The 17,447-nt window shown below is 45.1% G+C and overlaps 1 protein-coding gene across 2 annotated transcripts in view; it reads left to right on the forward strand.

The window, feature by feature from the left end:
* The window catches only part of SLC10A2 (solute carrier family 10 member 2), a 502,525-nt gene that overhangs the window by 437,028 nt on the left and 48,050 nt on the right, over window positions 1-17,447 (forward strand). For both annotated transcript variants that reach the window (XM_033948187.1, XM_033948186.1), the window contains exon 6: window positions 14,480-14,655. In XM_033948187.1, the coding sequence (XP_033804078.1) occupies window positions 14,480-14,655 (176 nt within the window). The remainder of the gene's footprint in view (window positions 1-14,479; window positions 14,656-17,447) is intronic.

Genomic DNA, 17,447 nt, shown 5'->3' on the forward strand with positions numbered 1-17,447 from the left:
ATCTAACACTGCATATATTGTTTCTTATCTTAATGCTATATACAGGATCACTAAATTGAAAATAAAATCATTTTTCCTACCTTTGCTATTTGGTGATTTCATGAGTCTCTGGTTGCACTTTCTTCTTCTGACTGTGCATCCAATCTTTCTTCCTTTCTTTCAGCCTCCTGTATGTTTCCTCTCCTCCAGACCTCATTCTCTCCCCCAACTTTTTCTTTCTGTCTCCCTGTTCCCCCTTCTTTCTGTCTCCGTGCCGTCCCCCAAGCCACTCGGTTTGCTGCCACCGCAATCGGGGAACAGCCCCCAAGCCACCGCCGTCCCAAGCTTTCCCTGCAGAAGTGTTGCGCTGACCAGCATTCCGCTCCCTGACGTCAATTCTGATGTAGGAGAGGAAGTTCCGGGCCAACAAGGCATTTCTCCTCATTCCATCCAGCCTGAGCCTCATCTCTCCTTGATCCAGCATTTCCCTTCTGTGTCTGTCAGAATTACCATTCCACCTATTTTCCAGCATCCCCTTTCTTTGTGTCCATCTCACCTATATCCCTATCTCACCACTTTTTCAGAATCTTCATTTGTCTCTGTCCTTGTCTTTACCCCATGTTCACCATTTGCCCTTTCAATGTCTTTATCTCCCCCCCACACACACACTTTTTCAGTATTACTTCTATGTCTCTATTTCACCTCCTCTTCATGTTTCCTCTGTATCTCTATCCTTATTCAGTAAGTCCTGCTTACCCTTTCTCTTCTTTGTGTCACTATCTCCATTTTCAGCTTTCCCCCCCTTTTCCTTTGTTACTGCACCCTGTAGCTAGAATCTTTCCACCCTCCCTCCACTCAGGCCCAGCCCAGTATGAAATATTTCCTTTTGTTTCCCTCCCCTCTCTCTTTCTCTCTCTCTTCTGCTCCCTCACCCACGAGTCCTGCATCTGGCCCTCTCCCTTCTACCTGCACCTGGCAACACCCCCCTGCTCCGCGGCTCTCTTCAGCAACTTGTCAGCAGCGGTGATCAAGACAAGCTGCCGACATCGAGGCCTTCCCTCTACGAGTCCCGCCTTTGTGGAAAAAGGAAGTTGAAACAAGCGGGACTAGCAGAGGGTAGGCCCCGACGTCAGAAGCTTGTGTCGATCGCTGCTGCTGAGTTGCCGAAGAGAGCCGCGGAGCAGGGGATGTGGCCGGAAGCAGGTAGAAGGGAGAGGGAGATAGGAAGGCTGTAGATCTCCGGAGCATGACACCGACCCCGGCCAGGATGATTTCTTTTTCAGACGTGCACCTTACAAGTCCGGCGTCGCGGCGGGAAATAGCCATGCTGAGCAGTGAGCTCAGCACTACACAGATGAAAGCCTTGCTTGCTGATTGGTCCGGCGGCACGGCGGGGCGGGGCCGCCGGACCAATCAGCAAGCAAGGCTTTCATCTGTGTATGTGCTGAGCTCACTGCTCAGCATGGCTATTTCCCGCCGCGACGCCGGACTTGTAAGCTGCATTCCTGCGTGACACACTACCGGAGCCGCAGCAAAGGTGGAAAAGAGCCGCATGCGGCTCTGGAGCCGCGGGTTGCCGACCCCCGTTTTAGGATCTTATGATCCATTTTGCATTGCTGCTGCTCTTGTTCCATTTTCTCCACTCTGACCTCAATCTGATCCATTCTGTTGGTAACCATATCCATTTTGTTACTCATATTTGCCATCTCTTCCTTCAACCCATTCAGAGCTAGTCTGATGTTTCTCAGCTCCTCCAATAATTCAATCATATCCAAGGCATCTTACAGGCAGAGGAGTCTAGACAGGGGTGGGTGGGTCTTCTTTTAGCCTTTTTGACTTCCCAGCAGATTTTGCAGCAGTTTCAGGCTTATATTGTTTAACAGAAGCCATTAGTGGAAGGATTTCAGATTTTCTGTCTTAAAAGGAGAAAAATTGTAAAGCTGTGAACCAGTAAAGAATGCCCTCTCACTCACACTCACACACACAGTCACTCTGCCCTTTTCTCTCTCAGAGAGCTTGTTGATTTCGCTGTCTCATGAGATTGGGAGTTATAAGATCAGCAGGTTCTTCTTGCACCTCAACACATATCCGTTACTGCACAATGTCCTGTCTGATGTTTTGACAAACTAAAACTATATTTAAAAGTTTTGATATCATCTCTGTAAGGCCAATTTACAAACTTAGGACCTTACCAACTCAAAAAGCAACAACCATATGCACTGTAAATATTATACCAGGTCCTAAAATACTAATACAGCACCTAGTGAGAAAACAGAACAATGGGATTGCTGCATGATTTCTACACAAACTACATACTTGCAGTATACCATACCCTCCTCAGACATGCATGACACAGACAGACCCTCAACAAACATGAAACAAGGGACCAGAGATCAGTAATAGAGATATGAAGGCAAAAATCTTAACTGGAAACCTCAAGAAGTTAAACTCAGCATATACAGCTTATAATAGAAAAATAGAAACCAAAATACAATATATCAGAGATGTACATTTCCAATGACTGGCATATTCCAATTATTGCAAATTCAGAATGAAATACGTTTTTCTACCTTTGTTGTCTGAACAGCATACTATGGACTTTTCCTCCAGGAACTTGTTCAACCCTTTTTTTTTTTTTTAACATGTTTACGCTAACCACTATTACATCATCCTCTGGAACTTATTCCATTTAAAACATTCAAAGTAAAATGCTTTTTTTCTACCTTTGTTCTCTGGACATTTTATTTTTCTATCATGTTGGTTCCAGTTTCTGCTGTTTTGTCATCTGCTAAGTCTTCTTCAAGTGGCTGCTATCCATGTTTCTTTTTTTCCTCTGTATTCCCTTGATACACCTGCCTCTGACATATTTATCATTCCTTTTTAACTCGTTTCTTTCTCATCCATCTTCTCTTTACTTTTCAGCTACCTATCATATTTCCATATTCTTTCACCCATTAGCTCTCCCATTCCCCATCTCGCTCCGTCCTTAACCCTCCATTCCCTTTTATCTTTAATTTGCTCCCCATTGCCACATTTCTACCCTCTGTAATCACTATTCTCTCATTCATTTCATTGCCACCCCTCTCCTTCCCCTCCTGGCTTCTCCAATAGGGTTTCACCATTCTCAGTATTTTCCTCCCTCCACCCTTCTAGCCCAGCATCTGCTCCCTCTTTCTTCCTTTTTTCCCTCCTAACCTGACATCACCCTGTCACAGAAACATGAAGGCAGATAAAAGCTAAATGGCCCATCCAGTCTGCTCATCCACAGTATCCACTATCTCTTCCTCATTCCTAAGAGATCCCATGTGCCTGTTCCACACTTTCTTGAACTTAGACACAATTTTTGTCTCTCTTCCCTCCTGCTCTCTCCCATCCCTCACTCCCATTATCCCTCTGACATCGCTTCCTGGTCCCATGAGATCCTTGAAAAGACTGTACTATCGCAACTCCAGGCCTTTATCAACAGACAGAACTCCATCTCTCCTTACCAATCTGGGTTCAGAAAATTCCATAGTACAAACAGTCTTAGTGGTCATTATCGATGACAGCTCGAACATACTAGACAAAGGAAACGATGGGCTACTGGTCCTTCTAGACCAGTGGTCTCAAACTCAAACCCTTTGCGGGGCCACATTTTGGATTTGTAGGTACTTGGAGGGCCGCAGAAAAAAATAGTTAATGTCTTATTAAAGAAATGACAATTTTGCATGAGGTAAAACTCTTTATAGTTTATAAAACTTTCCTTTAACAGTTAAAAGGAAAGATATATAAACTATAAAGAGTTTTACCTCATGCAAAATTGTCATTTCTTTAATAAGACATTAACTATTTTATCTGCGGCCCTCCAAGTATTCTATTTTTTTCTGCAGCACTCACATTTAAAGTTCAATATCTTTTCTTTCTCAAAACTGGCACATTTCAATCACTAAATTTAAAATAAAATCATTTTCCTATCTTTGGTAATTTCATCAGTCTCTGGTTGCACTTTATTCTTCTGACTATGCATCCTATACTTCTTCCCTTCTTTTAGCCTCCTATATGCTTCCTCTCCTCCAAACCTCATTCCCTCCCCCAACTTTTTCTTTCTTTCTCTGTCTGTCTTTCTTTGATTCTGTGACCCATTTTTTGCTTTGTTTCTGGTTCCCTGTCCCCCCTCCTTCTTTCTTCCTTCCTCCATGCCCCATTTTTTGCTTTTTTTTCTGGCTCCCTGTCCCCACCCCACCTTTTTTCTTTCTTTCTTCCTTCCTTCCTGCCCTCCCCCATGCCACCGCCGCCGCGGAATAGGCTGCTGCCGCTATCGGGAACAGGCCATCTCCCTGCTTCTCTTCTGCACGGGGCCAACCAACTCTCGCTGCCCGATGTCAATTCTAACGTCGGAAAGGACATTCTGGGCAGCCAGGCAGCGATTGGCTAGCCAGAACGTCCTCTCGACGTCAGAATTGACGTCGGGCCGCCAGAGTTGGTCGGCCCTGCAGGGAAGAGAACAGTGGACCGCCCCCCCCCCCTTGGTACGCCACTGGAGCAGCAGCGTGTCTGGCCGGCTCGTTCGTTCAAAGCCGCGGGTGGTGGCTCCTTGCGAGATCCGTGCCTGCGTCTGAAGCCTCTCTGATGTTGTGACATCAGAGAGGCTTCCGATGCAGGAGTGGATAGCGCAAGGAGCCGCCAACCCGCGGCTTTGAGCGAACGAGCCGGCTGCTGCTCCAAAAGAAAGAGAATGATGGCCTCCAGACCGCGGGCAGCAAATAAAACCTGGAGAGCCACATGCAGCCCGCGGGCCACGTGTTTGAGACCGCTGTTCTAGACCTCAGTACCCTCTTCAATACCATCAATCACCACTGCTTCCTCACCAGACTCTCAAATACTGGAATCAACGATCGAGCACTCTGGTGGTATTCGCCATTCCTGAGCCATAGAACCTAAAGCATCCTACTAAGATCTATTCTTTCAAAACCTAAACCGATAAAATATAGAGTACCACAGGACACCTTCCTGTCCCCTCTGCTTTTCAACCTCTGTATCAGACTGATGATAGACATCGGTTTAAAATACCCAATAAAGATCCACTTTTTTGTTGACATGTGTTCTGTTACATGTGTTACGTGTGTTCTGTTACATGATATTTGTGTAGCATTCTATAATAATTTGGCTTATTCAGTTTTCTTGATAGTAGAGGGGATATATGTGAAGGGGAGGGGAGACAGGGGTTTTGTTGATCTTTGCCCTGTATTATTTGTATTTATAAAATGACAATTGTATAGAATACTGTTTCTTTTTATACTTTAATAAAATGTGTTCATTATAAAATCATAACTATTTGAGGCTTGTGTGGATGGGATCAGATGGTTTGTGGGACCGAGCTTGCGGGGACAGGGCGGCGATGGTTTTTAAAAAAAAATTTCAGTCTTAGTGGTTTGCCGGTCCACTAAATAATTATTTTATTTCCACCGGTCCATAGGTGTAAAAAGGTCGAAGAACACTGCTCTAAGAGACCCCCCCCAGGAAAGAGACTTGTGAGTACTTGTAGACAAGTCAATGAAGCTGTCTGCGCAATGTATGGTGGCGGCGGCAAAAAAGAAGAACAAAATGCTAGAAATGATTAAGGGGATCACAAAAAGATAGAGAAGGTTAACATGCCGCTATACCGGGCCATGGTGCGCCCCCCCTCCCCACCTGGAATACTGCGTCCAGCACTGGTCACCATACATGAAAAAGGACATAGTACTACTCGAAAGGGTCCAGAGAAGAGCGACAAAAATGGTTAAGGGACTGGAGGAGTTTCTGTACAGTGAAAGGCTAGAGAAACTGGGCCTATTCTCCCTTGAAAAGAGGAGACTGAGAAGGGACATGATCGAAACATTCAAGATAATGAAGGGAATAGACTTGGTAGAAAAAGAGAGATTGTTTACCCTCTTCAAGGTGATAGAACGAGAGGGCACGCTCTAAAGTTAAAAGGGGATAGATTCCGTACAGTGGCATACCTAGCATGTGTGACAACCGGGGCCCATAATTTTTTGGCACCCCCCTACCATCTGTACGAAAAACATGATTTTTAGTAACAAGCCACACGTCACACATGAGTACCTAGGAAAAGGCAGCATCTTACATATTGCAGTGAGAAGTACAACAGCAATACATCCATTGTAAAACTAAATAAACCAGAGTAGTACAGATCAATCCTGCAGTCAATCCTAACAGAAAACCATGTCTTTCGAACACACAGAACACAGAAAACACCTTTGCCTAGTATGGAATGTCATCACAAACGTACCCCTCCCCCTTTTACAAAACTGTAGTGTGGATTTTAGCCATGGTGGAAACAGCTTTGACGCTCATAGAATTCTGAGCATCTTAGCTGCTATCACCACGGCTGGTGCTAAAAAATGCTCCACAGTTTTGTAAAAGGGGGGGATAAAAAAGAAATACATAGACAAAGGTTAAGTTGAACCAGCAAGAAGCTGGACTCTGCATACAATACAATACCACAGAAACAGTGACACATGTCTCCTAAAACAATAAATAAATAGAAAATTTTTGTTCTAACTTTATCTTCTCTGGTTTCTGCTTTCCTCATCTTCTTGTTACTCTCTTCCTTCCATCTACTGTCTGCCATCTCTCTGCCCCTATATTGCATCTTCTCTCCTTCTATGCCCCTTCCAGAAACTGTATGTCTCCCCTTCCATCTCTACTTTCACCCCCATTGGTCTGGTATCTGTCTCCTCTCCTTCCCCCCTGCTCTAGCATCTCTCTCTCCGCTCCCTTCCTCCTGTTCTTCCCTGTTCTTCCTTCTCAATTTATTTTCTGCCTCTGTCTTAATTCTTTTTTACTATTCAGTCCTCAATTTCCCTCTTTCACTATGTCTACCTATAGCTTGCCACCTCTTTCCCTCACCCCTTCCAGTAACTAACTCTATCCTCTTCCCTCAATCCTACATGTGCCCTTTTTTTCTTTCTCCTCCCCACTTCCTTCCAGCATCTGCTCTCCCTTTCCCTCACACTTCCATTCAGCAGCTGTCCTTCCTCTCCCCCACACTTCCATTCAGTGTCTGTTTCCCTCTCTCTACCCCTTCCATCTACTGTTCACCCTCTATCTTGCCCCTTCCATTCACTGCCCTCTGTGCTCTTTCTATCCAGTGTGAACCCTCTCTCTCTTTCTCTTCCATATGGCATCTTCCCTCTTTCTATGCTCCTACCATAAACTATCTATCCCGTGCCCCTTCTCTCCTTTTTACATGATTGATTTCAACTCTATCACCTCTCCATTTTTCTCTCTCTGTCACCACCCCCTCCCCTATGCTCTGGCATCTCTCTCTTCTCCTTTCTTTCCTTCCCACCTCACAGTCTGGCATCATCCCTTCCCTGATTCCCGGCATCTCTCTCCTTTCTTTTTCTTCCATCTCTCCCTCCCCCTCCATGCTCTGACATCTCCTCCTTCCTTTCCCCTTGATCTGGCATACTTTCCTCCTTCCCTCCATGCCCTGGCGTCTCTTCTTCCCTCCAAGCCCTGGCATCTCTTTCATTTCCTCCAGTTGAGTACAGCAACACTCTCCCCAATTCTCTCCCCCTCTGCTCCCTTTCCTCCTTCTGTCACCCAAGGCCTGGTGTCCTGAACTTCATCGGGCAGCAGCAGCATTCACAATTCACTGCTGTTGCCGGCTTCAGGCCTTCCTCTCTGTCGGGTCCTGTCTTCATGAAAACAGGAAGTAGGCAGGACCTGGCAGAGAGGAAGGCCTGAAGCCGGCAACAGCAGTGAATTGTAAAAGCTGCTGCTGCCCGAAGAAGGTAAAGGCGCCAGGCCTTGGAGCACTGAGGCAGATCGCTTCTCCCCCCTCCCAGCCGAACCCCCGCTGACCCTCCTATCTCTAACCCCCAAGTGAACCTTTCCGACCCTCCCAGAGAGAGCAGCAAATCTTCCTCCAGTAGCATTGGCTGCTTCGCGGCTTTCTCCTGCCGGTGAAGCATCACTGATGACGTCATCAGTGATGCGGCAGAGGGAGGAGAAAGCCGTGAAGCAGCCAACGCTACTGGAGGAAGATTTGCTGCTCTCGCTGGGAGGGTGGGAGCATGATAGGGACCGGGCCGGCTGTGCACCCCCTCCTGAGGCAGAACCCAGGGTGGACCGCCCCCCCCCCCTTGGTACGCCACTGATTCTGTACAAACGTAAGGAAGTTCTTCACCCAGAGAGTGGTAGAAATCTGGAACGCTCTTCCAAAGGCTGTTATAGGGGAAAGCACCCTTCAGGAATTCAAGACAAGATTAGACAAGTTCCTACTGAATCAGAACGTACACAGGTAAGGCTAGACTCAATTAGGGCACTGGTCTTTGACTTAAAGGCTGCCACGTGAGTGGACTTATGGTCACAATGGACCACTGGTCTGACCCAGAAGTGGCAATTCTTATGTCCTTACGACAATGTACACAGCCTAGGGGTGATCCTTGATAGTGACATCATAAAGATAGTGGGCATCATAAAGAAGGGTATCACAACCAGGACGCGGGAAGTCATCATGCCACTATATCGGGCAATGGTGCGCCCGCATCTGGAATACTGCGTTCAGTATTGGTCGCCGCACCTCAAGAAGGACATGGCGGTACTTAAGAGAGTCCAAAGGAGAGCAACGAAGCTGGTAAGAGGGCTGGAAAACTGCCCATACGCCGAGAGGCTGGATAAGCTGGGTCTCTTCTCTCTGGAAAAGAGGAGGCTCAGGGGAGATATGATAGAGACCTTCAAAATCCTGAGAGGCATAGAGAGGGTGGATAGGGACAGGTTCTTCAGACTGAGAGGGACAACGGGTACGAGGGGGCACTCGGAGAAACTGAAGGGGGATAGGTTCAAGACAAATGCAAGGAAGTTTTTCTTCACCCAAAGGGTCGTGGACACATGGAATGCGCTCCCGGAGGAAGTGATCAGGCAGAATACAGTACAGGGATTCAAACAGGGATTGGACGGATTCCTGAGGGACAAAGGGATCATAGGGTACTGAAAGGGGTGCGGGGCAGTGGCGTACCTAGGGTATGTGGCACCCGGGGCCCATCATTTTTTGACACCCCCCCCTATGTAAAAAATATTTTTTGTAATGACCATGAAACAGAATAAATGGTCAGAATAGAAACAGGCAGTGAAAATTTTCTTATATTCCAAACATAACATAACATAACATAAATTATGTCTGAATTGTCATGACATCAGAAGTACATATGGAGTAGTTGCAGGTGATGCTTGGGACAGTTCTGATTGTGTTAGTTCGGTTTTATGTGTTTTTTGAATAGAAGGGTTTTTATTTCTTTTTGAAGGTTTTGCAGTCTGTGGTCGATGTCAATTGATTGTAGAGTTGGGGGTCGAGTGTTGCAGCTCGAATGGCTAGGAGGTTGTCGAACAGTTTTTTTCTTTTGACGTTTTTGGTTGGAGGGTGTGTGAATGGTGCGTGAGTTCTCCTATATCTGTTTGAAGTGGATTGAATTATTTAGCTGAAGAAATTAGTTACCCCCTCATCCCACACACATTAATTCTCTTCCATTTTTGTTCCCATTATAAAAAACACTGATAAGTTCCCAGAAAAAAAATACATTAAAATAAGAAGTGAAAACAAAGGCCCCTACAGATGAGAATATAACATAAGAATAGCCTAACTGGGTCAGACCAATGGTCCATCATGCCCAGTAGCCCATTCTCATGGTAGCCAATCCAGGACACTAATACCTGGTCAAAACCCAAAGAGTAGCAACATTCCATGCTACCGATCCTGGGCAAGCAGACACTTCCCCTATGTCTTAATAACAGATTATGGACTTTTCCTCCAGGAATTTGTCCAAATCTTTCTTAAAACCAGCTACACTATCTGCTTTTACCATAACTTCTGGCCACTTCATTTTTAAGTTTAGATCTTTCCTTTCAAACAGAGACCTTGCTAGATGTCAAATACAGCACAAGGTAACTTCACATGGACTTAGCTGTGCAGGAAATGTGAATCTCCTCATACACCCACCATATAGTGCAAAAATGTGCAAAGGTGTTTTTTTCTTTCGATCACTACATAGCCTAATGCCACACAAGCAGCGCTGTTACAAACATATTCTGTAGGTCAATGCTAAGGATAACAAAGTTTCCTTCCTTGGACCAGAAGGAGATAAACCACTGGAAGAGATCCCAAAACAACACCCAAAGACCCACTCAGTGTGTGAACCAGTTGAGTGGAGTGGACTAACTGGGGGGGTGGAAATGGGCCCGGAGTTTGCTCAGCAGAATTTCCCAGACCACCTCTTCCTCTCAACACATTGACACGCTGCCACCATCACCACTAGGAACACCTCACTGGGTAGGCCAGCTATGCTATAAACTTTATAAAACACATTATTATATTTTCTTATAAAGCACATATTTTAACTGAACTCTCTGACATCCTCAGCCTTTCCATTCACAAAAATAGAAGGAAGAAAAGTTCCCATTTCCTGCTGTCTCATGTCCCCGGCCTATACAATATTTTTTTTCTGCAGACCCTTCAAAAGTCTGACCAAATCCTCGTTTCACTTGCATTATAAAGTACTGAGGATGCCATCTATCCCCAATCCCAGGTCCTAAAGTCTAAGACAGTAGCGCAAACTAATGCTGCCAGATTCAGGAAAAAAATTTTTGATTCGATTCAGCCTATTGCAGGGGTGTCCAATGCCGGTCCTTGAGGGCCGCAATCCAGTCGGGTTTTCAGGATTTCCCCAATGAATATGCATTGAAAGCAGTGCATGCACACAGATCTCATGCATATTCATTGGGGAAATCCTGAAAACCCCACTATATTGCGGCCCTCGAGGACTGACATTGGACACCCCTGGCTTATTGAATTGGTTTTTCAATTCGATTTTCCTGCCCAGTTGGGTGATTTTTTTCAAAACTCCTGGTGGGTTTTATAGCTTTTTCACCCCCTTTGGCTTCTCCTAACCACACTGACGCTGTGGTGTAAATAAAATAAAGAAACAAAAAGGACTTTTCCTCTCTCTGTTAAATCCTAGCTCACGTTTGCAGTCCAACACCAGCTCTGGCAGGATACACATTTCAAATCTGACATATTATAATCACAAAACAGAAAATAAAATTAATTTTTCAACCTTTTGTTGTCTGGTTATATTTCAAATCTTGTTGGTCCAAGGCTCTGGTTTTCTTCTGATAACTTGCTTGCCAGGGTCTCCTTCTTTCTGCATGCTAACCATCCATCTGCCAACTCTGTCCTCCCTTTCCATTTCCCTTCCCTTCCCAGGAAGTCTGGTATCTTTCCTTTTTTTCATCTCCCTCCACAGATCCACCTTTTCTTAAATACCCTTTCATCCGGCATCTCTCCCTCCTTCCCCACCACCCCAGAGTCCACCATCTCTCCCTTTCTTTTCCTAATTACCCTCCTATCCAGTATCTCTATCCCTCCTCCACACCATCCCTTGTGTCCAATTTCTCTCCCTTTCTGTTCCTTCCCTCCCTAAATCCCATGGTCCATCATCTCTCTCCCTCTCCTCTATTTTCAGACCCATTATTTCTTCCCCCCCCCAAAGTTTGGCATATGCACGTCTCTTTGAACACCCCCTTCCCTCCGTGTACTTCTAAATCATGGTCCCCCCCAAAGGCCTGTCCCCCCTTAAAGGTCTGCCTGTCCCCCCTTGAAGGCCTGCACCCCCCTTGAAGGCCTGTCCCATCCCCTTGTAGGCCTGTCCCCCCCTTGAAGGCCTGCCTGCCTGTCCCCCCTTTTAAGGTCTGCACCCCCCGAAGGCCTGCACCCCCCCCGAAGGCCTGTCCCTCACTTGAAGGCCTGTCCCACCCCCTTGTAGCTTCTCCCCCCCCTTGTAGGCCTGTCCCCCCTTGAAGGCCTGCCTGCCTGCCTTTCCCCCCTTGAAGGCCTGTCTCCCCCTTGAAGGCCTGCACCCCCCCTTGAAGGCCTGCACCCCCCCTTGAAGGCCTGCACTCCCTTGAAGGTCTGCACCCCCCCCCCCCGAAGGCCTGTCCCCCCCTTGAAGGCCTGCCTGCCTTTCCCCCCTTGAAGGCCTGTCCCCCCCCTTGAAGGCCTGCACCCCCTTGAAGGTCTGCACCCCCCAAAGGCCTACACCCCCCCGAAGGCCTGCACCCCCCCTGAAGGCCTGCCTTCCCCCCCTTGAAGGCCTGCACCCCTTGAAGGTCTGCACCCCCTTGAAGGTCTGCACCCCCCAAAGGCCTACACCCCCCCCGAAGGCCTGCACCCCCCCTGAAGGCCTGCCTTCCCCCCCTTGAAGGCCTGCACCCCTTGAAGGTCTGCACCCCCCCCCAAGGCCTGTCCCCCCCTTGAAGGCCTGCCTGCCTGTCACCCCCTCCCCCTTGAAAGCCTGCCTGCCTGCCCGCCCGCCCCACCCTGAAGGCCTGATGCCCCGACCCACCCCGAAGGACCGCTCACCCCCCTGGCCTCCCCGCACCACCTATGAAGCAGCCGCAGCAGGATCGTGAAGTCAGCGTCAGCGATCCCTGTGCTGCTTCCTGCGCCACGGTCCCGCCCCTCCTCTGACATCAGAGGAGGGGCGGGATCACGGCGCAGGAAGCAGCGCCTAAGCAGCGCAGGGATCGCTGACGCTGACTTCGCGATCCTGCTGCGGGCTGCTTCACAGGCGGTGCAGGAAGGTCAGTGGGGCGAGCGGTCCTTCGGGGGTGGGGGGGGACTGAACGGCAAGGCCGGGAGCACCCCCTTAGGGCTGGCACCCGGGGCGTACCGCCCCCGCCCACCCCTTGGTACGCCACTGGTGCGGGGACAAAGGGTCAAGAATTGGATGGGAAGATAGGACTTCGATGAGAAACCAAGGGGTGATTCAGACAGGTCATGACCTGTTGGGCCGCCGCGGGAACGGACTGCTGGGCGTGACGGACCTGTGGTCTGACCCAGCAGAGGCACTACTTATGTTCTTATGACCTTTTGCTCTTTGACCATATCTCCCAAGTAGTATCTGCAGCTACAGAAAATCGGACAACACTTCTCAGAACCAGACTTTGCTCAACTACTCCATGCCTTCATTCTCTCCCATATGGACTAATGCAACATACTCCTAAATGGGCTCACTACAAAAAAAATCCATCCATTTCAATGAGTACAAAATGCCGCCATCCGACTCCTAAAGACTCTTCACATTCGAGACCCAATCACCCCAATGCTGCATGCTGTCTACTGGCTGCCGATTAACAAATGATGTATATTCAAAGGCCTAGTAATGGCCTAAAAACTCTTCCACGACATGTTATTGGCCTATATGGCCTCCAAACTTCCACTCTATACCCGAATCGACTGCTTCGCTCCTAAGAAGAAAACTGATTACATACACCCTCAGGACACACCCTCCACCTTGAGACCTCCCAGAAAAGATCTTACTAACACTACCTACCCACTCATGATCATTAGGAGGTCTACTGAACTTCAGGAAGGCAATAAAATCTCACTTTCTTCCCTTGACCTTCTATGAGCGTGTACCAACCCAAATTTCTAACCATGCTATGTTTTGCCACATTTTGTCATACTATCACCATTTCTTTCACACTTTATTATACTATATACTATTTTTGCCATACTAGGTTTACCATGCTACGATTTCTCATGCTACATCTGCTACACAATGTTTGCCATTCCATGTTTACCGTGATAGGTTTTATCATGCTACATGTCATACTGCTGTGTCATACTAGGATAACCATGCTTGTAATACTATGTTTGCCATGCTATGTTTTGCCATTTTATGCTCACCATGCTATGTCTCACCATATCATATTTTGTCTTACCATGCTTTAATTATGTTTAGTTATCTTTGTCACACCTTGTTTGTCATCACTTTGTATAAATACACTTTTTGTTATGTATGTAAACTTGTAACCCATTCTGAGCATTTCTGGGAGGATGGGATATAAAACCAAATAAATAAAAAGTGCTAGGTATTTTTCTGTCCCTAAAGAGCTCATGGTCTAAGAAAGGAGACCTTTGACTAAACTGCACTAAAAAGTGGTCTGAGCTATTAGCATGTGGGTTTCCCACACGCTGAGGCAATTTTTGTCATTGTTGTAAAATGGCTGCAATTTCTTTTTCCTATGAATGGCCATGTGCTAATTTTCCAATTAGTATGTGGCCATTAGCACGATAGTATGTGAACCTTTATCACCACCTATTTGTAAGCAGTAGGAGCTCCCACTTTAATCAGTTAGTGCGCAACAATAGCCATGTGCTAACAAATTAGCGCAGGGCATGCCTACTCTTTGTTTCCAGACATGTACTAAAAAAAAATTTCTTATAGTGGATTGATATGCACTGATCCTATCATGAGATATCTGAATTGTATCCCTTGATACTTGCCTTTTTAACCTGTGATAAGCACATGTTTGTGCTTACTGCACTAACAAGACTTTTGGGCCTGCAGGTGATGTATAAGAATTAAAAGAAAGAAAGAATTCATTTAATTTAGTATTATATTTTTCTAAAGCCCAACTTTTGTAAATGTTTCTCTTCTTTTTCCACCTTTAACAGATTGGTTCAATAGCTGGAGCAATTCTTATTGTGCTTATAGCTACAGTTGGAGGAATACTGTACAAAGGCTCCTGGCTTATTGCCACAGAATTATGGATTATTGGAACATTGTTTCCAGCTGCTGGTTTCTCATTTGGTTTTATTTTAGCTCGTGTAGCTGGTCTGCCATGGTACAGGTAATTCCTGCATAAAGGTCACTAATATGTCTATCAAAGGTTCTTCTGTTTTAATTATGGGTTCTATATGATACAAAATATTGATGATTGTTAGTATTTTATGCAGATACTATTACTTAGAGAATGACACAGGGACAAATTTGTCCCCTCCGCTTGGGATCTATCTCTATCCCAATCCCATCCCCATGAGTTCTGTCCCTGTCCCTGCCCCATCCCTGCAAGCTCTGTCCTCAACTGCCAAGCCTCAGACACTTATGATTTTATAAGTGTCTGTCTTATGTGTGTTCTGAATGAGTATTGGCTGGGACTCGGATAAGACCCAGAGGTTAGCAAGTTTCAAGTTTTATTAAGTTTTGATATACCGCTTGACCTTCCTAAGCAGTTTATATAATACAATTTTAAAAATTAAAGAAAATTACAAAGGGACTAGACATACATGATTAAAATATTTAAAATGGAGACCTGCATGAAACATAAAAGGGAAGAGTGTGGGATTACATTGCCTAAAATAAAAAAAATAAAAAAATAGAAGGTGGGAGGATAAAACATAAGGACACATGGGTTAGATAAGATTAAACTCTGGATCTACACCTCTTACGTATCTTTAAAGAGGAAGGTTTTGAGGTTAGACTTAAATATATTAGAGTTGGTTCCCTGCCTCCAAAGTAATTGGGAGAGAATTCCAAAGTGAAGGTGCTACCACTGAAAAAATTGTTTTGCAGGTTGTGTCATAGAATAACTGTCTAACAGAGGGAATTGCAAGAAGATATTGTTGTGATGATCTGAGCATTCTTGAGGTTACATATGGAATCAAAAAGTTTATCCATAAATGTGGGAGAATGGTTGGTTTGCATTTTGAATGTGAGAAATAGGATAACAAATTGGCCTCAGATATTCAATGCCAGTACCCAAACATGGACCGACATTGAATATCTGAGTTAATTTTGTCCACAGCAGTCAGCATTAAATGCTGACTGCCAAGGAATGAATATTGACAAGTAAATCTTTAGATAGAAATTGTCAATCAATGCTTTATTAAAAATGCAGCCAATTTTTTTTCTCTTTCATGAATTAAATCTCTCAGGGACCCTTTTATTAAACTGCATTAGGTGCTAATTAGCACCTAACACAACTAAAAATTGGAGTACTACAGGACATAGCATCCTGAGGTAACATCAAAATGTGTGCGTACTGACAGCATGCTAAAAAATTTCAAAATTGTTTGAGGAGGGTATATCATGGGCAGAGAGTGGATTTTACTGTGCTAACCAGTTAGTGTATCTATATTACCACAGGCTGTTAGTACAGGGATATTGTGTGAGCCCTTACCACCTACAAAATGAGTGTCAGTAAGTGCTTACACAGTAATTTATAAAAATGGCCATTAATACAAAAAATAGAAAATATGCCATTTTACAGATGTGAATAAAATGGCCTTAGTGTGCAGGAAAGACCCATGTAAGGGCACACTAATGTCATTTTTTACTGCAGCTTAGAGAAAGGATTCCTCAATTTGTACAGATAAAACCTCAAATAAATTTCTAATTGTCTCCAGTTGATGCAAACTAACTCCCTCTTTTATCAAGCTGTGCTGCCAAGCAGTGCGAGCTAAATGCCAAGCCACCCATTCTGTTCCTTTGGGCGGATTGGCATTTAATTCGCACTGCTTGGCAGTGCAGCTTGATAAAAGAGGGAGGGGGAATAAATTTCTACTAGACGACACCTGATAACCTCTGTTGTGGTAACTACTACCCCACAGACAAAAAGTAGTGGACAAAGAAAATAGTAGTAGCCCTTTCTTAAAAAGTTTTATTCACCAAAAATGACAATAAAAATTTGATAAAAAGGTGGAAAAGGCAAAAAAAAAAATCCAAACAGTATAATTGCCTATGTCAAGGGCATTTAACCAATACTGGAAAGTCAGTCTTACACCTGTGGAAGCTCGGGTACTGTTCAAGCTGGGCTGTTTTTGTTACAAGGTTTTATATGGTGCAGCCCCTACTTATCTGGCTAACAGTTTTTCCATAGCTACACACAAATACAATAGAAAAACCCATGCTCTATTTAATTTCCCTTCTGTAAAAGGCTGTAAAAGCAAGAAATACCTAAATCACTCTTTAGCATCTCAGCCAGCTTCTCATGAAAAAGAATTTCGATCATTGTTGCTTACAGCTGTTTCTTACAGACATTTTAGAAAAGTTATAAACCTATCTTTTCTTCAAATACCTGACTAGCTGACTCGTTTGAATATACAATTATGTTTAATGTTTATAATCTTTTGTAAACCGCGTAGAACATTTTGGTAACACGGCCTATAAGCACTATGTTATGTTATTCTATATGAGAAAGACATGGGGCAAAGTGTCTGAATCAGTCATGAATTTATAGATCTGTATCATGTCTCCCCTCCACTGTCTCTTCTCCTTGCTGAAGAGCCATAACCTTCTTAGCAAACCCCTTTATTATTTTGGTCTCCTACTCTGTACCTTTTCTAATTCCAGAATTGCACATGAATTCTAGGTACAATTGTGCCTTGAAACGACAAAGGTATTACACTACATAATGTAAAATTATGTCGTACCTGTTAATTTTCTTTCTTTTAGACACAGCAAATGAATCCAGAGATCAGTGGGATAGCACATACCTACCAGGAGGAGTATATCTGGATGGAACTCCCTCTTGCCAATCAGTAGTGCTCTTGCCTAAGCATCCAGGACAATGCAGCTGCAGCTCAAGAAAACTTTCCCATATGAAAATCAGACCAACAAACAATAGCCAAATTACCACCACCC

This window comes from Geotrypetes seraphini, chromosome 6 (genome assembly GCF_902459505.1).
Source record: "Geotrypetes seraphini chromosome 6, aGeoSer1.1, whole genome shotgun sequence".
Lineage (NCBI taxonomy): Eukaryota > Metazoa > Chordata > Amphibia > Gymnophiona > Dermophiidae > Geotrypetes > Geotrypetes seraphini.